Raw genomic sequence first — 22,826 nt, 5'->3', positions numbered from 1 at the left:
ATGGGTGGAGCAATCTTACGCAAACTAGAGATCGCAAAACAGTCAGAGTGGTCTTTCTTTGGACAGTTTCAGTCAAAATTTTGTATTGGACCTGACCAAAATGATTAAGCTTTGCCTAGGATGTTCAAACCTACAAAATCTTTGGATTTCAAATGGGTAAGCCTGATGCAAGATTTTCCATGAAACTTAGGGAGCAAAATTGACCAGCACCCAGTTTGGGGGCAGTAACAGCAGTGAGGCGTGGAAGTCCCGCCCTGCAACCTACATTCAGGTTATCGCCCCCAAGAGCAAGTGAGGTGCAAAATAACATGCTCCACTTTCTCTGGGGCGTGAGCGGGTCGGAAGGGATCAGTGCGCGACACAGCGCTACGTAGTGGGATGTGTAGCGCTGCCACGTAGACGAGGCCCTCCAATTCATTAAAAAGGGAGGGCCAAGTTGCCGACTCTGCAGGGGAGAAACGTGTCTCTACCTGGATCACCAAGGAGCGGGGTGCCGTGGCATCAGCCCGGCACACAAGCGGAGTGCCGGGCTGCAATATCACGGCACAGGCCCCGCGATCCAAAAGGAATAAGGCTGTGACCGGTAAGTTCAGCATTTAAAAAACATTTCAAATCGCGAGCGCCCCCTGAAGTTGTCACTGGCATCGCCCAGCAGTTTCCGGGGAAATACCGAATTTTCACTTCCAGGGCGAAAATGGGTCGCTGCGCACGTATCATCACTGGCGCAGCAGAGCAGACGCTAACGATTACCGCTGCTAAACTCCCGCGGAATTTCGCAGGAGTCATTAGTGGCGCCGTGCCCAGGCGAAGTCGTTTGCGCCCCGTTAGCACCGTCCCCAAGGGCGCTAACACCCAAATCTCTCCCCCTTAATACCTATTTTAGATACTTATACTTTGTTAATCAGGTGAAAAGAAACGCTATAAAAGGCAGCACAGGGAACAGGGTTAAGTGAACAGATCCAGAATCAGAATAAGGCAAGCATAGATACAAACATGCCGGTTAATGTTAAGAGCAAAATTCATGCAGATCAGGTTGTTGCACAAAGTGTACCCGACACCTATTAGATTCCGATCAGTCGGGTCTAGGAGCAGACAAAAGCTCGAGATACAATTGTCTGCCAGTCATATACTACAGATACCTGACTTTTGCAGAAACTGGAGAAGTCTACACGGGTTTGGGAAAGATGATAGTCATCGGGGTAGAGTTTCCACAGTGGGCGCAATCAGAAAATACAAACTCCGACCGAAATTATGCCAGTTGAGAAATTATTTTTTTTCTCTCTCGTTTCCACTCAAACTCATTTGCATATTGCCAAATGCAAGATTTCCTACAAATCAGACTAATGGAGCAACATGAACGGGCATGATCAACAGGTGACCGGGAACAGAGCCAATCAACCTGTAAAAGACAGTCTGAAAATTTTGAATTTAGAGGCTCAAGAGTAAAAGGTGAGGGGGCACTCATCTCTCTGGAACAAATGCCATGTGGCCTGACTTTTGATTGTTTCAATGCATAGCAGTGGTGGGTGATTTCAATCAGAGAATTTTGCAACATGACTTTTGGAATTGCATTAATCGAATTGATTGGTTTAATATTCATCATTTTAATTAATTAGAATTTTGATGATTGAAATCTGAATAATGCTAAGTTGATTAATGTTAAAAGACTGCATTCATCCAATTGATTGATGTAGATTCATTTTGAATTCTGAGCAGTGTGCCAAGTAGTGTGAAAGTATTGTGTAATTTTTTTTCCCTACCTACAGACAACTGAATCAAAGAATGTAGGTGATTCTCGCAAAAGGGTGCATGGCAACCTTCAGGCACTCCTGGCCGAAACTCAGGTCCATCGAGGGAGTCTGCTCCCATTATCCAGGGTGCAGCCGAGGTGGACAGTGCATCGAGAGTATTCCACCGGACAGCGGAAACATTTTTTTTAATGACTGATGAGGTCAGCGAAGGTGAGAAATCTGTCAGACTCAGGCAAGTAACAGGACCAGCAAACAGTCGGAGAGGACTGAACACTCCTTTCCCTTGTTTATGTTCAGCGGCATCTCGCTGGAATTGCTTGCAACATGTCTTGATCTTTTCCGTTTCTCTTTGCCGGCGAAGACGGTGTACAATGCCCAGGAAAGGGCAAAGGCCAGTAGGGGCATCCCAAGCCTCAAGGTCTTGACTTCCCCCCATGAAAAGAAGGTGGAGATGCTCGGGAGGCGTCCTGTCGTGGTGGAGACCGAGAGTGGGAGAGTACAACAACCGGTGAGTACCTACTCTTTGACTATTCAGCACTTTCTTACAGGACAGTGGCAGAGGATTGCCACCCACACCACTCTGCTTCCCTTTCTCTCCGGTAATAAACATTCTAATCATCTGGTGTTCACCCTGCAGCTAAGAGAAGACTGAAGGCTGAGGGGGACAACTCAGAGGAGGAAGATTGTGTAGGAGAGTGAGGCGGAGCAGGCCCAGCATGAGATGGAGGGAGGGGGGGGCCTGGCTTCAGAAGGCAGCTCGCGCCCTATGATGAGGGGCTGATAGGAAGCCAGGACTCCTCACCCAAGAGCCTTGCTAGGAGTGAACCCTAAACCTCACCCTAAGGCCACCCTCCAAGGAGAGACAGTCAACTGACTCTCCCCAGCCTGGCACCAGCGCGGACCCACACGACCGTGCTGAGAGTAAATATGGTGCAATTCATCCAAAATCTGCATAACCAGCGCTAAAGATCCTGGAACTGCAAGCGCAACTCGAGTTTCTGCGATCTTTCGCTGGTCCCCAGCCACAATACTGGCCATGCCCTCAATTTGAATTATTCATCACTGCGAATTTCCGCTAATTGCACCCGTTAGTTGTGGCTCATCAAATTGCGCCTTTTTTTTGGTGTGCAGGCATCTCCATATTCACGTGGTTTTAGCCTTCCTGCAGTGACTAGCAACCGTTTTAGTAAGGTACAGGCCTGCAGGTGATAGTTTATTTAAATTGAGCCATTAAAGAAAGTTTTAAATTGTCATATTTACATGATCTTATTCTATTCCTAGTAGTTTCCACTTCTGTTTAACTTTGGAACGATAATCGTAAGTTTATAATCCCACTTGCCTTTATAATGCTGGAGAAGAAAAGGGACAGAGCTGTGCAGGCCCAAAGTCTGTAGACTCGAGGCACAACGAGTGCGGTTGCACCAGCGATGAGTTCACCCCACCCATAGTTATTCTGAACTTATCTACAGGCCTCGCTTGAGCTACGAGATGTCTCTGAGGAGCTGGTCGCGCGCCGTCTGCGCTTCACCAAGGCGGCAATCAGCAAGCTGTGCAATTTACTGAGGGGGAATCGCCGACCAGCACGGCCATCGCTGTGGAAATGAAGGTGACAACAGCCGTAAATGTTTATGGGAGTGGCTCATTCCAGGTGTCAACGGTAAATGATCAAATTTGATGCAACGCTTGCGGAGCTGGAGTTCTTTAGGATAACTGGCTTCCGCAAGGTGCTTGGAGCCCATGATGACCCTCAGGCGTCACTGAAAGTCACAGAGCTACCTGAACAGAAAGGGATTTCACACTCTTAATGTTCAGGTAGTGTGTGACCCAGGTCTGCGATTCCGCCAAGCACACTGCAGCAACACACGACGCCTTTATATTGAGAAACTCGGACATGCCTCACGTTTTCGGGACAGGTAATAATGCGTACTCACTATTACCATGGCTGATGACTCCTTTTCGTGCACCACAAAATGATGCGGAGGCGAAATATAATGAGGCCCATGTCTCCCCCAGGCAGACGTGAATGAATGAATATACTTATCGACACATCCAGGATAGAATAATTGACAAACATATTCAAGATGCAGCTAAACAGGGCACCGTAACCCCGACAAGGTGGGGAAATAGCCTGCAGTGGCAAATGCAAGTCAAAATGCAGGATAGGCGGAAAGAAAGGAGTCAAGAGAACGTGAAAGAGGCTTAAGGGCAAAAAAACTACAACCCAGAAAGGTCAAAGGAAAAGCTAATGAGAGAATTTGATGCTGTAGGTAATATCAAGAAGTATTAGCATTAATTTTTAATACAGATTTTGATTTATTAAATCCACAAATTTCAAAATAAGATTTCAATTTAATAAATACTATTACAATTTAAAAACTGTCACAGCCATTTTTGACCATGTTTGTACAACTACAATAAAAAACAATAATCAAGTTTAGTTATTGACCCAGTTAAAGTGCTGTTTATCCATCATACATGTTCAGCAAACCTCCACCATATACCTAAAAAAACCCACACCTATATGGTGCCAGTCTTGGTTCAAGTTCCACTCCAGGGACTTGAGCACACAATCCAGGCTGACGGTCCAGTGCAGTACTAAGGGAGCGCTACACTGTCGGAGGTGCCGTCTTTCGGATGAAACATTAAACCGAGGCCCCATCTTCCCCCTCAGGTGGATGTAAAATATCCCATTGCACTATGTCAAAGAAGAACAGGGGAGTTCTCCCCAGTGTCCTGACAAATATTTATCCCTCAACCAACATCACTAAAAATTATTTGGTAATTATCTCATTGCTGTTATCGGGATTTTGCTGTGCTGTAATTCACTGAAATAATTAAAAATACACGAGCATCTTAAGGAGAACAAGTTCATTACAAGTGTTCCCAAGGAAAATCAAGCTGGAAGTTGATTATATTTCTAAACCTACTGCTGTTTTACAGTAGTTTCTTCAGGTCACATAAAAATCAGTATTTTTTGAAAAATCACACTTCTCTTGCTAAAGGACAATGGAGGGAATTCAGATTGAACTTTAGTTTTCAACAGCAAAAGCATCACTTTCCAACATCACATTTAATTTGGTAGCTACGAAGCACCTGCTCTTTCCCGAGACAATCCCACTTTGTCCAATTCCTTTCTCCACATTTACTTGCAGAGATGACCTCGGGCAAGGAGAGCTTGGCCTGTTTCAGTCAAATGCCATCCCATATACAGTGTTACGAAGGCCAGTCCATCATAGTCTACTTCAGAAGGACATCCCAGCCATTTTCGCATTTTGAAAAGCTGGTTGGACATTCAGCAAGGAGCAAATCTGAAACAAATCATTTTTTAAAAAAGAATAAAAGACAAAGTTTTGCAGTTCTGACGAAAAGTCATCGACCTGAAACGTTAACTCTGTTTCTCTTTCCACAGATGCTTCCTGACCTGCTGAGTATTTTCAAATTTTCTGTTTTTATTACAAATTGAGTTCTCTTTAGTTCAGATCCTTGCTGTATCATTCACACTGACTATATAGAGGATGTGGTTTGTAAAGTTATGCAGTCTATTACCCCCCTTTAAAAAAAGTCAGTCATCTAAGTGTATGATATGGACAGTTTAAATACCAAAATCTCGGATATATTTATTCAGGTGGAAATTCTGACCAATAAGCAGCAACATAAAATCTGTGTAATTTGTGGTTTGTAGATTCAACTCTGAAAAGATTCAGTTCACAAACGGACAGAGAATGGTTAATACTGCATAGGATCAAAAAACATTGTAATATTCATTTTAGGAAATCATTGTACAACAGTGACTGCACTCGAAAAGTACTTCATTGCTGTAAAGCGCTTTGAGACGTTGGACAGTCGTGAAAAGCGCTATATAAATGCAAGTCTTACTTTTTTCTTATCCCAAGTCCCCCCAAGGCATCAAGATAGTGACTTGGCACAGGGATAATGGGCCGAATGGCCTCCTGTAGTGTATCACTATGACTAGACTATAGTTCCATGGTGCTAGATACTTCCTGTTCTTCACCCAAGTGGGCACTGTACATAGACAGTGAATCTTGGTGGGTTAATCAATTTTGGGGGATATCACTGCCAAACTATCCTGTTCTAACTACCTATCCATACACACTTTCAACACAAGTCGCTAACAGTAACCAGAAGGAGGATTCCTGGCTGATTAGTTCCCCTTGTCTAGAGAGAATGGCCTATTTCAGCACTCCTGGCTAAGCTCGTCTAACTTGAATCTAGGGGCTTCATTCTTTGCATGCGGCGATACCACAACACACTGTATATTTATCCACTGTGCCAAAGGAAGCTTGAAATATTCTTCACTTCGAAATACAAGAAGTCACTAAACTACAGAATAGAAACATTGAAACATAGAAAATAGGTGCAGGAGCAGGCCATTCAGCCCTTCTAGCCTGCACCGCCATTCAATGAGTTCATGGCTGAACATGAAACTTCAGTACCCCCTTCCTGCTTTCACGCCATACCCCTTGATCCCCCGAGTAGTAAGGACTTCATCTAACTCCCTTTTGAATATATTTAGTGAATTGGCCTCAACTACTTTCTGTGGTAGAGAATTCCACAGGTTCACCACTCTCTGGGTGAAGAAGTTTCTCCTTACCTCGGTCCTAAATGGCTTACCCCTTATCCTTAGACTGTGACCCCTGGTTCTGGACTTCCCCAACATTGGGAACATTCTTCCTGCATCCAACCTCTCCAAACCCGTCAGAATTTTAAACGTTTCTATGAGGTCCCCTCTCACTCTTCTGAACTCCAGTGAATACAAGCCCAGTTGATCCAGTCTTTCTTGATAGGTCAGTCCCACCATCCCGGGAATCAGTCTGGTGAATCTTCGCTGCACTTCCTCAATAGCAAGAATGTCCTTCCTCAAGTTAGGAGACCAAAACTGTACACAATACTCCAGGTGTGGCCTCACCAAGGCCCTGTACAACTGTAGCAACACCTCCCTGCCCCTGTACTCAAATCCCCTCGCTATGAAGGCCAACATGCCATTTGCTTTCTTAACCGCCTGCTGTACCTGCATGCCAACCTTCAATGACTGATGTACCATGACACCCAGGTCTCGTTGCACCTTCCCTTTTCCTAATCTGTCACCATTCAGATAATAGTCTGTCTCTCTGTTTTTACCACCAAAGTGGATAACCTCACATTTATCCACATTATACTTCATCTGCCACGCATTTGCCCACTCACCTAACCTATCCAAGTCACTCTGCAGCCTCATAGCATCCTCCTCGCAGCTCACACTGCCACCCAACTTAGTGTCATCCGCAAATTTGAAGATACTACATTTAATCCCCTCGTCTAAATCATTAATGTACAATGTAAACAACTGGGGCCCCAGCACAGAACCCTGCGGTACCCCACTAGTCACTGCCTGCCATTCCGAAAAGTACCCATTTACTCCTACTCTTTGCTTCCTGTCTGACAACCAGTTCTCAATCCACGTCAGCACACTACCCCCAATCCCATGTGCTTTAACTTTGCACATTAATCTCCTGTGTGGGACCTTGTCGAAAGCCTTCTGAAAGTCCAAATATACCACATCAACTGGTACTCCTTTGTCCACTTTATTGGAAACATCCTCAAAAAATTCCAGAAGATTTGTCAAGCATGATCTCCCTTTCACAAATCCATGCTGACTTGGACCTATCATGTCACCATTTTCCAAATGCGCTGCTATGACATCCTTAATAATTGATTCCATCATTTTACCCACTACTGAGGTCAGGCTGACCGGTCTATAATTCCCTGCTTTCTCTCCCTCCTTTTTTAAAAAGTGGGGTTACATTGGCTACCCTCCACTCGATAGGAACTGATCCAGAGTCAATGGAATGTTGGAAAATGACTGTCAATGCATCCGCTATTTCCAAGAATATTGAATATGTTCCAGATTCAAGGGATTATAGAGCAATAAATGACACGGTCCACTTTTTCTCAGAGTATTTAAGACATTTGACCTTCTTCCGTGCTGTCACCATTCTATGGTTCTATTTTACGCAGTTACATTATGTAAATTGTTACATTTCTTAAAAGTTTATATCGCCATAAACAATGTTCCCTCTAATTTTTTTTTCATACACAGTCCCTTTAAATTGACTGCATGTGCAGTAACCTCCAGCAGCAGTAGCTTGTGAGCGGCTTGTGCGGGACCTCTCAGTTAATGCGCAGCCACGGGGAACATTGCTCATAAAATAATGACTTTATTGAAGTATACGATGGAGGCATCATAACAATACACTCCGCTACTACTGAAGCAATTATCTGACTTAACCACCCAAAAACAGAGTGGATAAAGGGGAAGCAGTGGATGTGGTGTATTTGGACTTCCAGAAGGAATTTGACAAGGTGCAGCATAAAAGGTTACTGCACAGGATAAAAGTTCACGGGTTGGGGGTAATATATTAGCATGGATAGAGGATTGGCGAATTAACAGAAAACAGAGAGTCGGGATAAATGGTCATTCTCAGGTTGGCAATCAGTAACTAGTGGGGTGCCGCAGGGATCAGTGCTGGGACCCCAATTATTTACAATCTATATTAACGACTTGGAAGAAAGGACCGAGTGCAATGTAGCCAAGTTTGCTGACAATACAAAGATGGGAGGAAAAGCAACGTGTGAGGAGGACACACAAATCTGCAAAAGGACATAGACAGGCTAACTGAGTGGGCAAAAATTTGGCAGATGGATTATAATGTTGGAAAGTGTGAGGTCATGCACTTTGGCAGAAAAAAAATCAAAGAGCAAGTTAATATTTAAATGGAGAAAAATTGCAAAGTGCTGCAGAACAGCGAGACCAGGAGGTACTTGTGCATGAAACAAAAGGTTAGTATGCAGGTACATCAAGTGATCAGGAAGGCCAATGGAATCTTGGCCTTTATTGCAAAGGGGATGGAGTTTAAAAGCAGGGAAATCTTGCTAGTTATACAGGGTATTGGTGAGGCCACACCTGGAATACTGCATACAGTTTTGGTTTCCATATTTATAAAAGGATATACTTGCTTTGGAGGCAGTTCAAAGAAGGTTCACTAGGTTGATTCCGGAGATGAGGGGGTTGACTTATGAGGAAAGGTTGAGTAGGCTGGGCCTCTACTCATTGGAATTCAGAAGAATGAGGTGATCTTATCGAAACGTATAAGATTATGAGGAGGCTTGACAAGGTGGATGCAGAGAGGATGTTTTCACTGATAGGGGAGAATAGAACTAGGGGGCATAATCTTAGAATGAGGGGCCGCCCATTTAAAACTGAGATGAGGAGGAATTTCTTCTCTCAGAGGGTTGTAAATCTGTGGAATTCGCAGTCTCAGAGTGCTGTGGATGCTGGGAAATTGAATAAATTTAATACATTAAGACAGTTTCTTAACCAATAAGGGAATAATGGGTTATGGGGAGCAGGCAGGGAAATGGACCCGAGTCAATGATCGGATCAGCCATGATTGTATTAAATGGTGGAGCAGGTTCCAGGGGCCATATGGCCTACTCCTGCTCCTATTTCTTATGTTCTTATAAATATAAAATGATCATTGTTGCTATATGTCTACATCAGCCATACGAAATGGTAGCACAGGCCCGAGTTCCAAAATCCAGAATGTTCTGAAATCCGGACATCACGTAGATCGGTGGAGGGGTCTTCTGAAATCTGTAAAAATGTTCCGGCATCCGGACATTTTTTTCACAACAGTAAATAATCCCCCCCACCGCGCAACCCCCCGCCTCCCACATGCACAGACAAACATCAAAGAAAAATTGCAAAAAAATGTTTTAAAAATCACAAAACATTCACAGTAACTTAACTATAGAATCGCTGCAAAAGAATTTAAAAAAGAGAAAAACTTTAACTTACCTTTTTTACAGGTCTTTAATTTATTCGTAGCCAATCTTTCCAATTCTTTGTCAAATCACAAACGCCAGAGGTCACCTTGCACACATCAAGGATCACTCTGCGCCAATGCTCTTAGCCAAAAGGCCGAGAGCCACTGCACTGTTCCTGGAAGTACTGCAATACCAGGTTCGTGCCATGGAGGTGGATGGGTCAACAACCCCACACACCTCCGTGGAGGTGGATGGGTCAATCCACCCCACCCACCTCCTATTTCCAAAAAGCATAGGAGAACCACCTTCCTGATCCAGGGAGAACCACTTTGGGGTCAGGGTTACTCCCCTGTCAGGTCAGTTACGCATGATCTTAGCCAAAAGGTCGATCCTACTGCTGTCCTAAGGGCTGCAACACAGATTTTTCCTGGGTGTTTTTTTTCTTATGAACTACGGGTCACCGTTGAGCCAAATAGGTTTCCGGATTCAGGATGTCGGATTTCGGAAATACCGAACCTTAGCCCAGGTGTTTCCGGATTCGGGACGTCACAAATATGTTCCAAAATCGAGAACAGCCTCGGTCCCGAGGTTTCTGGATTTCGGAGGTTGATCCTGTATTAATTTATGATACCAACACGAATTTTCCCCAAAGGTTTGATGAGGAAATAAATTGCAGTCTTGTGAGCCATGCAATTAGGGCAAGTATCAGCTTCAATACCTAGTTGCGGCTATTCCAATTGAACCAAGCTGGGGAGCAGCAGGATTGAGCTCAGTTGCGATACCTCACTGCCCAATGAACCAGTCCACCTACAGTTCTTTCCGTACAACAATGTACGTTATGCAGCAAAAAGCATCATACTCCCATGGTCACACAAGTATCAACTGTGGCTCAGTGGGTAGCACCCTTGCCTCAGAGTCAGAAGGTTGTGGGTTCAAGTTCCACTCGAGACTTGAGCTCAACAATCTAGGCTGACACTCCAGTGCACTACTGAGGCAGTGCAGTACTGAGGCAGTGCAGTACTGAGGCAGTGCAGCACTATAGGAGGTGCTGTCTTTCTGATGAGACATTAACCCGAGGCCCCGTCTGCGCTCTCAGGTGGACTTAAAAGGATCCTGTGGTACTATTTCGAAGACGAGCAGGGGAGTTATCCCCGGTGTCTTGGCCAATATTTATCCCTCAATCAACATAATAAAAAAAACAGATTATCTGGTCATTATCACTTTGCTGTTTGTGGAAGTTGCTTGTGCGCAAATTCGCTGCCACGTTTCCTACGTTACAACAGTAACTACACTTCAAAAAGTAATTCATTGGCTGTAAAGCGCTTTGGGACATTCAATGATCGTGAAAGGCACTATATAATTGCACGTCTTTCTTTCTTTCAAAAGTTTACATGTCCAAATCTCATTTCTGAAAATGACCATATTATATGTAATCTAGTAACCGTACAAACCTGTTTAAACTTGGCTCGCATCTTCTCCAGGTCCTCCTGTAGCTGGTCATAAGTAGGATCTTCATATGGGAAGCTATTAACCATTTCCAGCAATGAATTTAGGGCTTTCAGCCTTTTACTGCAATAATACAAACAATGTGAAGCATGGTCTTTTGAAACGGACAGTGAAATCCAATTCTAACACTATAGGGATATCCAAAGAATTTAGTTTAGGGTGCATTTATGCTACACCTGCTGGTTTGTTTCACAGGGACGCTGCAGTTATAGTGCAAATGCAGTCAGAGTCTGGAGATAGGGCCCGACTGGAGGAGAGGCTTTCACTCCACACAAGTTTAACATTGATGCAAAGCCAAAATCACTCTACCAACACTGAATTTGTGCAAACAACCTACAGCTTCGCTTTCTAAGCAGGCAATTGGAATTCTTCCTCTCTCAGGACTGTATTAAATATCACCACAAGCAACCCAGAAGCTCAGCAACACTCAACATTCAGCTGCATACCTGGTTTTGGCATCTTGGTTATTCTGAAGGAGACACTTCCAGGTAAATGCAAAGCCCTTGTAAAAAGAAACCTGCAGAAGCAAATTATAAGTAATAAAAGGTATGACATTCCTTGAAGAATGCTGTATCACATAACAGGGAATACACACTATTCTGAATACATAATTGCTTACTGCACTAAAACTATTATAGGCGTTCACTGGACTGAAATATTTTTAAAGTTATTCGGAATAAGTCTTCACTGATAGGTAACTTTAGAATTTTAATTTAGTTCTTAGGTTATGATACCGTAACAATTCTGTTCGAAATAATCAGCATGAATCAATCCCTAGCCACCGACCATCCCTCTCTCCGGTAACTGTCTGAGGCTGAACCAGACTCTTTGCAACCTTGGTGTCATATTTGACCCCAAGATGAGCTTCCACCCACATATCCGCACCAAGACTGCCGAGTTCCACCTCAAGAACATTGCTCGACTCTGCCCCTGCCTCAGCTCATCATCTCCTGAAACCCTCATCCTTGTCTTTACCTCCAGACTTGACTATTCTAATGCACTCCTGGCTGGCCTGCCGTCTTCTACCCTCCGTAAATTTGAGGTCATCCAAAACTCTGCTGCCCGCGTTCCAACTCATACCAAGTCCTGTTCACCCATCACCCCTGTGCTGTGATTTACATTGGCTCCCGTTTAAGTAATGCCTGAATTTTAAAATTCTCATTCTTGCTTTCTACTCCCTCCATGGCCTCGCCCCTCCCTATCTCTAATCTCCTTCAGCCCTACAACCCTCCGAGATGTCTGCGCTTTTCCAATTCTGGCTTCCTGAGCATCCTCAATTTTAATCGCTCTGCCATTGGTGCCATTGGCTTCAGCTGCCAAGGCCCAAAGCCTTCGAATTCCTTCCCAAACCTCTCCGTCTCTCTACCAATGTTTCCTCTAAGCAGCGCAGCTCTCTGCCGGCCCTGTGCAGCCCAGGATCGGTCTTTTCAATGCTAAATTTCGCTCACGCACGAAACTGAATAGGCCGCATAGCCCCTTAAAGGGGCCGTACACCAAAAACAATTAGGGCGAACATTGCTCTCTACCTCTCTTTCCCTCTTTAAGATGCTTCTTAAAACCTACCTCTTTGGCCAAGTTTTTTGGACATCTGCCTTAATAACTCCATACATTTAACTTCGTTAAAGGTGTTATATAAATGTAAGTTGTTGTTGTTGACAGCAGATCTTCCAACTTTAACCAGCAATTTATATTTCAGAAACTCTGCCTAGCAGCATTCCTGCTGATCAAAATGTGAAATTTATATATTGCAAGTTAGAACACCAAAACAAATTACCTTCTAAAAACGAGGCTACATTTTTTGTTTCACTTCAGAATTAATTATTAAAATCTTATGGATGAGTGAGATTCTCAACACTGCCGAGAACAAAAAAACAGCACAGGTGGTAATAAGGCCTTTTAGGAAAAGAATGAGTTAGCAGTGGTCTAAAGCTCCCTCTCCAAAAACATTCTACAGTGGGAATAAACAAGGCCAAGTTTTATATATATTAAAGAAATGTTTAAAGCAAAGAACTGATAAAATATTGATCAACTACACAAAATGCATTGAACGGAACCTTCCCGACCGCAGTTGTCACTGCTTCACAACTCTGCATTCTCCAACAGAACACCATGCATGAAGTTTCCAAAAACTGCCATATTGTTCACTGAGATATGCACTAGAAAGGACTATAACAGCAAATGACCTTTCACTTTCCCAGTTATTTTGGATTGAAACCATTAAACAAGAGATTTTGTTTGAATCTGAATGTCATTCTATGTAAAACAAAGAAAGAAAAAGAACACCAATGCAAACTGATGATCGCTAGCAATTGTGACCTGTTGTCAAAGCAAGAATGTCCACTGTGTTATGAATGATCCTGCAGGCTATCCTGATGGTTGGTAAAGGCAATGGCCCAGATTTTGCATTGAGAATAATCACCGTTATTATGGAGTAAATCAGACAACTGTCCGCACATGCGCAGTTAAACGCGAAAATCAGGAAGTTGCAGTTCAATTTTCCCTGCTCCTCCACAAGCTTCGCTACACTGGTGCCTCACCAAGAGACTCGGTATTAAAACACATGAAGGTGTGAAGTTGCTGTTCTTAGCCACTAAACACGCCAGAAAAAGTTAGGGCTGGTGCATTCAGATGTAACTGAATTTTTAATGCCATGATAAATCTTAATTACTGCCAAACTACCTCGCTGGCACAGAAAATTTACTTTGACAAGTGTGGAGTCTCATTCCTTCAGATTTTCAACATTGTTGGGAGATTTTTTTTTATTACATTTTTTTTTAAACTTTCTATTTCTGTCTCTTATCTCTCTTACTAAGAAAATAAGAAATAGGAGCAGGAGTAGGCCGTTTGGTCCCTCGAGCCTGCTCCACCATTTAATATGATCATGGCTGATCTGATCTTGGGCTCAGCTCCACTTCCTTGCCTGCTCCCCATAACTCTTCGCTCCCATCTTTCTTTCCCTCACTTTATTTTGCACTCTGTACATGATGTTACATTGAATTAAACATTCTAACATGCACATCCTGGTTTAGACTCGGCATGCCTCAGTGAGGATTCTTCAATCTGATTGGCTGAAGAGACACGCTGTTGCTTTCCCTACTCTCTCACTACAGATCCCTTGCAGAGGGCGCCACGCTGAAAAGGATCTTTAATTACTACAAGTTGCTGCTCAAAAGTCCACTAAAAGTCTGTGGGCAGCTGCGAGTGTAACGAACAGTGAGCGCCAGTCCTTCGACACTGATCACAAAATCCAGGTCTATGTGCAGCTGAGCTAAGCAGTCCAGTAGGTTCAAAATTTAATCTGGTCTGAACTGAATTAATTTGTTAACTAATCTCAGCATGTGTCTACTCCTGATTGCTATCCGGTGACCTTTGCTTGCGTGTGAACATTAGATATGGGCTGGATTGGGTGTGGTTCACAGCTCAATAACTTGCTAACACTCAGGGCCCAAGTTTCAGGTGGAGTTGATCCTATTTTTTTTGGAGCAACTCGTTTAGTTTGAAGTATCTTAGAAATTGCAATTCTCGGCATTTAGTTTGCTCCAGTTCTAGTGAGTTAGTTTAGTTTAGTTTTAGTTCAGTTTTTTTTTCAAAAGGGACATTACCAGCCTGTTTTGCAAGTTTAGTCACCGAAAAGTTACTCCAAACTAACTTAGAATGGACTAAGTGTCGACTTTTGTACACTCAGAAAAAACCTTGCGTACACTTTAGAATTAGGCGCAGGTAAGCCAGAGATTGAGGGGGGGGGGGGGGGAAAGAGAGGAGAGAAGTTAGAGGGAAGTTAGGGGATTTTCCAAAGCATTAAACACTTGACTTTTATCATTGATAATAAATGATAAAATAAATGATAAATAAATCAATAAATAAAAAATAAAAAGTTCCTACCTCACCTACCCGTTCGGGAGCACCAGGAGCCTGGCCACGGCTAGGGGCTAGTGCTTCAGGCTGGAAATCGACACTCTGTAGGAGCACATTCGGCCAGGGCTAGGGGCTTCGTGCTTCAGGGCCCTCCCACATAGCCAGCAGCGCGCGCACACAGAATCTAGGGGCCAGGAGCTACTGCGCATGGTGCAGCTGCCGGCACCTATTTTGGCCCAGGGCTGTAGCTCCGCCCTTCTGCTGTTGTGCTCCGTCGCGCTGACTGCTGAACAGGCCTGCTGCACTCGGAGAATCGCGAGATAAGTTTTTGGCGCGCTTTTCATTCCACAAAATAGGCGAGCCTCTCGGAGGTGCGCCATTCTAGCGGATATTGGAAACTTGGGCCCTCAGTGTGCAAGCTCACCCAGTGTAGAATGTCCATTTGAGTGAGGTACTGGCAGCCACGCAAAGCCCGTGGAATAACATCTCAGCCAATGTTCCCTGGAAGCTGCGCTTTGTTCTGCGCGGCGTATTCTTTCAATGCGCAGTAAGTGGAGCTGAGTCCACGGCCAGATCAGCCTTGATCTTGTTGAATGGCGGAGCAGGCTCGAGGGGCTAGATGGTCTACTTCTGTTCCTAATTCTTATGTTCTTATGTTCTTCTGAACATGCGCAGTATTTCCAATGTATAAGCTTGTGAGCGCCCTGTGCAGGACGTTAAATACTGTGCAGCTGCGCACGCATGCAGCTTAGAGGGAACACTGATCCCAGCATGGGTCAGCTTCTTCTGGAAGGGAGGGAAGAATGAAGGAACTGTATTCATCAAGCACCTTTGAGGATGTCCCAAAGCGCTTTACAGTCAATTAAGCACTTTTGAAGTGTAGTCACTGTTGTAATGTGGGAAACGCAGCAGCCAATTTGCACACAGCAAGCTCCCACAAACAGCAATGTGATAATGACCAGATAATGTTTTTATGATGCTGATTGAGAGATAATTTCCCTACTCTTCTTCGATATAATGCCTGGGATCTTTTACATCCACCTGAACATAGTCAATCATGTCTAATTGTACATATCTAATTTTAACAAAGTTATCTATAATCATAATTACACCTGCAATTGTTCACATAGTCCCATATTTACCTCAGATCCAATCTTGACACCATTTGCTAATCCATAGCGTCGTCCCTCAGTTACTCCCAAATTACCTCCTTCAGTATACCCTTCCTGATAACCTTTCCCGCGAAATCTGCCGTCGGGGAAAAAAAATTGGATGGGTTGTTAATATAGCTTCTTTCTATGCGAAGAACTTCAAAAAGAATTGCCAAAACTTTGTGTACTTTAGAGAAGTAAATTCTGTCCCACTGTCATGATGACCAGTCAGTCACATTTATCTGGACATGAAAAATCATCTCAAGTTTAAAGCAGTATTTCCATGCTCTTACTCCACAGTATCAGGATCTGGAGAATAGTTATGGTATCAGAAGAGGACTCCACATCACAAACCTCCAAGTCTCCACAACACCCTCCCCAACAAAAATAATCATCAGTAACTATCTTGTCCCTAGTGGCTATTTTCCCACCTGAGAGAACCACATTTTGGGTTTGTCTGATTGAGGCTTGAAGAAAATTTGTTCTTGATTTATATTTTTGCATTGATGAGACTAATGGGACTAACCAAATCAATAGGTGCGTGTGGAGCATAACCCAGCACACACCTGTTGGGCCAAATGCCCTGTTTCTGTGCTGTAAATACTATGGGCCCAAGTTTCCACATGATTTGCACCTGATTTTTAGGAGCAACTGGTGGAGAACGGACTATCTTAGAAATCGCAATTCTCCACATTTTTTTTCTGCAGTTCTAGTCAGTTAGAACAGTTTCACTTTGGAACAGAATTTTTTCTTCAAAAAGGGGGCATGTCCGGCCACTGACGCCTGATTTGAAAGTTTCCACAGTGAAAACGTATTCCAAACTAACTTAGAATGGAGCAAGTGAAGATTTTTGTAGAACTGAAAAAACCTTGTCTACACATTAAAAAATCAGGCGCAGGTTACAAATTAGGCGTCCGGAACGAGGTGGGGGGAGAGGGGGAAGGGAAGTCATTAAATTCTATAATAAATCCTTATTTATACTTATACAAATATTATACAAATAAATACAACCTGAATAAACATTTATAAGCAAAGAAAAGATTAAATAAACCATCTTCCTACCTGTGTGAAAGTGCTTCAGCCAGGGAGAATGCTGCAGTCAGCCTCACAAGTTGAGGCAGCCGTTCGTTCCCGCGGGGGGAAGGAGGCAGCCGTTCCACACGGCGGGCGGGGGGGGGAAAGGAGACAGTGAGAAGGCTGCAAGAAGCCTCACAAGTTCAGCAGCCATTTCCCGACGGCGGGGGGGGGAGGTGGGGGGAGGCCGTCGGGAAACGACTGCCTCAACTTTCTGAGGCTTCCTGCAGCCTTCTCACTGCTGCAAGAAGCCTCAGTGCTGATGGCAATGTGCTTTTATTAAAAAATGTTCAAAAATTAAACAGCTACAAAGAACTACAAAAATGGCCGAGTGCCAATGTTTCCTTCACACTGCGCGTGCGCGAACGCTCCAACGCGCACGCGCAGGGTTGCCAGCAGGAAAAAAACTAATTTAAATGGTACCCGCCCCCTCCCACTTACAAAATCGGCACGAGTGGTAGGCTCCGCCCCCCTGGGCGCCGCGCCAAGCAGACATGGAGCTGCAGGGCGCTCCAGAATCGCGCGTTTTTTTTCCGGCGCCATTTCCGGCGCGAAAAACGGGCGCCCAGCTCGGAGGGGCGCCCGTTTTTTATCGTGTGGAAACTTGGGGCCAATGTATGTAGGGAACCATTGAAACAGTTCTTGCAATAATCCTAATCATGGTCAAATTTAAAAAAGCTTCCAAGCATAAATAAAACCACCAGGTTATGGAGGCAAAGGAACTGTGCAACATTCCTTTACTCCAACTGCGAGAATGGCTTGACAGTATTGTTGGAATTACATCAAGCAAGAGCCAGATAGATATGCAAAGAACTACATTAAGATCATAAGATATCTTAGCCTCAGAAGGAAATTCCAAACTTCTACAGTCTCAGATTGGTAGCTGCAGTTTAAATGCATTACTCGGGTGAAGCACCTGTTGTTACAATTCTGTCACTTGGGAGTGGCGCAATTAACAGTAAGCACATTGACACAAAAGCAAAATATTGCGGATGCTGGAATCTGAAATAAAAACAGAAAATCTCAGCAGGTCAGGCAGCATCTGTGGAGAGAAACAGAGTTAACGTTTCAGGTCAATGACCCTTCATCAGAACTGGCGAAAGTTCAAAATTAACAGATTCGAAAGGAGCACTGAAAGGGCGAGGGGAGGAAAGAAAAGGGAAGGTGTGTGATAGGGTGCAAGACAGGAGAGATTTGAGACACAAAATGGATGATGAGCCAACTTGCAATGGTAATGGCAGAAGTTAGAAAAAGATGAGTCTGGATACATAAGATTGGCGGGGGGAGGTTAAAAAGAAGAAAGGGAGCAAGGTATGGGCAGAGGTGATGGGCTGAAATTGTTGAACTCGATGTAAAATGCCTAAAAGAAAGATGTGGTGCTGTTCCTTGAGCTTGCGTTGAACTACATTGGAATAGTATAGGAGGCCAAGGACGGAGAGGGAGTGGAGAATGAAAGTGACAGGCAACCGGAGGCTTGGGGTCAGGCTTACGGACTGAACGGAGGTGTTCCGCAAAGCAGTCACCCAATCTGTGTTTGGTCTCCCCAATGTAGAGGAGACCACATTGTGAGCAATGTAAACATAGAAACATAGAAAATAGGTGCAGGAGTAGGCCATTTGGCCCTTCGAGCCTGCACCACCATTCAATGAGTTCATGGCTGAACATGCAACTTCAGTACCCCATTCCTGCTTTCTCGCCATACCCCTTGATCCCCCGAGTAGTAAGGACTACATCTAACTCCTTTTTGAATATATTTAGTGAATTGACCTCAACAACTTTCTGTGGTAGAGAATTCCACAGGTTAACCACTCTCTGGGTGAAGAAGTTTCCCCTCATCTCATTCCTAAATGGCTTACCCCTTATCCTTAGACTGTGATCCCTGGTTCTGGACTTCCCCAACATTAATAAGAACATAAGAAGATAAGAATTAGGAACAGGAGTAGGCCATCTAGCCCCTCGAGCCTGCTCCGCCACCCAACAAGATCACGGCTGATCTGGAGTGGACTCAGGTCCACTTACCCGCCCACTCCCCATAACCCTTAATTCCCTTATTGGTTAAAAATCTATCTATCTGTGATTTGAATACATTCAATGAGCTAGCCTCAACTGCTTCCTTGGGTAGAGAATGCCACAGATTCACAACCCTCTGGGAGAAGAAATTCCTTCTCAACTCGGTTTTAAATTGGCTCCCCCGTATTTTGAGGCTGTGCCCCCTAGTTCTAGTCTCCCCGACCAGTGGAAACAACCTCTCTGCCTCTATCCTATCTATCCCCTTCATTATTTTAAAGGTTTCTATAAGATCACCCCTCATCCTTCTGAACTCCAATGAGTAAAGACCCAGTCTACTCAATCTATCATCATAAGGTAACCCCCTCATCTCCGGAATCAGCCTCGTGAATCGTCTCTGTGCCCCTTCCAAAGCCAGTATATCCTTCCTTAAGTAAGGTGACCAAAACTGCATGCAGTACTCCAGGTGCGGCCTCACCAATACCCTGTACAGTTGCAGAAGGACCTCCCTGCTTTTGTACTCCATCCCTCTCGCAATGAAGGCCAACATTCCATTCGCCTTCCTGATTACCTGCTGCACCTGCAAACTAACTTTTTTTTGGGATTCATGCACAAGGAGCGGGTAGGTCCGAAGGCCTCCTCGTAGGACTGCTCCTGGGCACGGCCAAGGGTGCCATCAGCCGGTCCAGGCAGCGGGCGGTCGAGGGGGTCGTTCAACCTGACTGCCTGCCTCTCTTCCGCTCTTACATCCGGTCCAGGGTGTCCTTGGAGATGGAGCACGCGGTGTCCACCGGTACGCTCGCGGCCTTCCGCGAGAGGTGGGCACCGGAGGGACTGGAGTGCATCATCACGCCCGGCAACCAAATTTTAATTTGATTTTACGTTTTAAAGTTTAATTTGTTTTAATTGCCGGTGCTTTTAGTGTCCCCCTCCCCTTTTATAGGGGGCACTTGGAAAAATGTGATTTTAGCGCCCAAAAAAAACCGAAAAAAAAAGAAAAAAAAAAACCACAAAAAAAGGAAAAAAAAAAAGGGGCCTTGAAAATGTCTGCTGTGTCACCCAGGCGGGTGGCACGGTTTAATGTTTATGTTTTTTTTTCAGGTAAACTCAAAAGAGTTTCATGCACAAGGACCCCCAGGTCCCTCTGCACCACAGCATGTTGTAATTTCTCCCCATTCAAATAATATTCCCTTTTACTGTTTTTTTTCCAAGATGGATGACCTCACATTTTCTGACATTGTATTCCATCTGCCAAACCTTAGCCCATTCGCTTAACCTATCTAAATCTCTTTGCAGCCTCTCTGTGTCCTCTACACAACCCGCTTTCCCACTAATCTTTGTGTCATCTGCAAATTTTGTTACACTACACTCTGTCCCCTCTTCCAGGTCATCTATGTATATTGTCTACTAAATTGAAAGAAGTACAAGTAAATCGCTGTTTCACCTGGAAGGAGTATTTGGGGCCCTGCACAGTGGGAAGAAGAGGTAAAAGGGCAGCTGTTACATCTAGTAAGCACATTGGCATTGGTACATTTTTTCTGATACATATTGGTACCAATATGACAGTTCTGACGAAGCGTCGTTGACCCGAAACGGTAACTTTTTTTTTCTCTCCAGATACTGCCTGACCTGCTGAGATTTCCAGCATTTTGTTTTTATTTCAGATTCCAGCATCTGCAGTATTTTGCTTTTGCTAAGTATTCACCTAGTGTAAACAAACATATTAGTAGCAATATCCTAAGTTCCTATATCACAAGGGACTACATTTCAAAAAGTACTTCATTTGCTGTAAAGTGCTTTGGAATGTCCGACGGTGTTGAAAAGCACTATATAAATGCAAGTGTTTCTTATATACCTAGTGTAAATATACATAATGGTACCACAAGTATATGCTGAGTGAAAACAGACATAGATATCAATATACCACACAACTAGGGTTAGGCTCACAACCACCTTCTCAAGGGCAATGGGGAAAGGGCAATAAATGCTGGCATTACCAGCGACGCCCACATCCCATGAACGAAAAGAAAAGTACATACCTAGTATAGAGACATGTTGATACGAATATACTAAGTATATGCTTAGCGAAAACAGCAATGCAGAAACCCACCAATGCATAGTGCATTTATTTTAAGTTAGCAGGTGTTTGCAATCTGTGGCAACGGCCCGGAATCGAACCCTCAATATTTGCTGCCACATTGCCCGGGACCAGGGGTCAGGGGGGGAGGCGCAGGCGCAGTGCCGCCCTCTCACCCAGCGCCCAGTCCGCCATCGCCGCGCAGAGCCCACTCCGGACTCACTCACTAGTTCATTCAGACACCCACCGCCGCTGGACAGGCCACTAGTTTCCCCCCCAAAAGAAAACAAACCGCAGAGATATTTGTTTACTTGTCATCGGCCAGGAGGATGGAGTCAAAAATGTCATCGCCGAGTCGGGATCCGTTAGCATCCGAAGCCATGGAGAATCCCGGAACATGCGTGCTGCGGTCTCCGGCCCTATCCCGGAGCATGCGCGCTGAGGTCTCCGGCCCAATTCCGGAGCATGCGCGCTGAGGTCTCCGGTCCAATCCCAGAACATGCGCGCTGAGGTCTCCGGTCCAATCCCGGAGCATGCGCGCTGAGATCTCCGGTCCAATCCCGGAGCATGCGCGCTAAGGTCTCCGGCCCAAACCCGGAGTATGCGCGTTGAGGGCTCGGGCCCAATCCCGGAGCATGCGCCTTAACGCGGTGCTGCAGAATTCTCTTAGAGGCACCCCCTATCCCCATCTAAGATTTAAACAGGCAGTCCCCCTCCCCAATCCTTATCCTGCTGCTGGAGTTAAGAACGTACATTGTTTTAGGACCAGGCTAAGACCAATAGAGTGAACGAGCCTGTCCATTTTTGACAGATGAAGCCCTCTTCTTCCTTCTCACCAAGTCCCTCAATCCATTCTCTCTCCAGAATCACATCTAATTATCTGTTATATGTGCCCATTTATACTGTTGACTTCAAATATATTTCGCGGTAACTTGTTCCACAATTCTTGAAGGTTGTGGGTTCAAGTCCTGCTCCAGAGACATAAATATAGGCTGACACTTCAGTGCAATGCTGAGGGTGTGCTGCACTGTCAGAGGTGACGTCTGCTCTCTCAAGTGGACGTAAAAGATTCCATGGCACTATTTTGAAGAAGAGCAGGGGAGTTATCCCCAGTGTCCTGGCCAATATTTATCCCTCAATCAACATAACAAAAACAGATTATCTGGTTATTTTAGTATTAGGCAGTCCCTTGTGTTGAGGATGACCCGTTTCCACACCAAAAAAGGGATGAGTTCACAGGTGTTTCCCGAACTACATCCTGAAGGCTGGAAGATGCCTGTGCATGAATTCTTTTAACGTGCAGTGGCCGTTGCATGCCAGCACCACACGGGCTTGACGGAGCAAGGTCTCGGTCCAGTGGCAAAGGTTAACCAAGTCGACTGGAGACCAAGCTCTGCAGCACGGACCTAGTACGCACACATACTCCAACTGTCCATAGATTGCTGTGGGGCTGGCCCGTGCTGCACCTTCCCTGGGCCCTGACCCCGCTGTTATACATAGCGCCGCTCCTGAGTCTCTGCCTCGCCGTTGGGCTCCTCAACTCCGACCTTGCCGCTCCAGGGCCACGACCCCACCGCTCCT

General features: G+C 44.8%; 1 protein-coding gene across 2 annotated transcripts in view; it reads right to left on the bottom strand.

Annotated features, from left to right (window-relative positions):
- The window catches only part of lto1 (LTO1 maturation factor of ABCE1), a 55,254-nt gene extending 33,593 nt beyond the window's left edge, over nucleotides 1-21,661 (bottom strand). Inside the window, exons 1-5 of one of the 2 annotated variants that reach the window (XM_070899594.1) lie at nucleotides 21,557-21,661; nucleotides 16,079-16,184; nucleotides 11,528-11,598; nucleotides 11,027-11,144; nucleotides 4,135-5,059 (exon numbers count right to left, since the gene is read on the bottom strand). In XM_070899594.1, the coding sequence (XP_070755695.1) occupies nucleotides 4,994-5,059; nucleotides 11,027-11,144; nucleotides 11,528-11,598; nucleotides 16,079-16,184; nucleotides 21,557-21,627 (432 nt within the window). In that variant the 5' untranslated portion in view covers nucleotides 21,628-21,661 and the 3' untranslated portion in view covers nucleotides 4,135-4,993. Of the gene's footprint in view, nucleotides 1-4,134; nucleotides 5,060-11,026; nucleotides 11,145-11,527; nucleotides 11,599-16,078; nucleotides 16,185-21,556 lie in introns of those variants that run through there. The other variant, XR_011596617.1, reaches the window with a different exon arrangement.
- Nucleotides 21,662-22,826: the final 1,165 nt, after the last annotated feature.

The sequence above is a fragment of the Pristiophorus japonicus genome, chromosome 14, assembly GCF_044704955.1.
Source record: "Pristiophorus japonicus isolate sPriJap1 chromosome 14, sPriJap1.hap1, whole genome shotgun sequence".
Classification (NCBI taxonomy): Eukaryota; Metazoa; Chordata; class Chondrichthyes; family Pristiophoridae; genus Pristiophorus; species Pristiophorus japonicus.
This window is presented reverse-complemented; position numbering and strand designations above follow the sequence as displayed.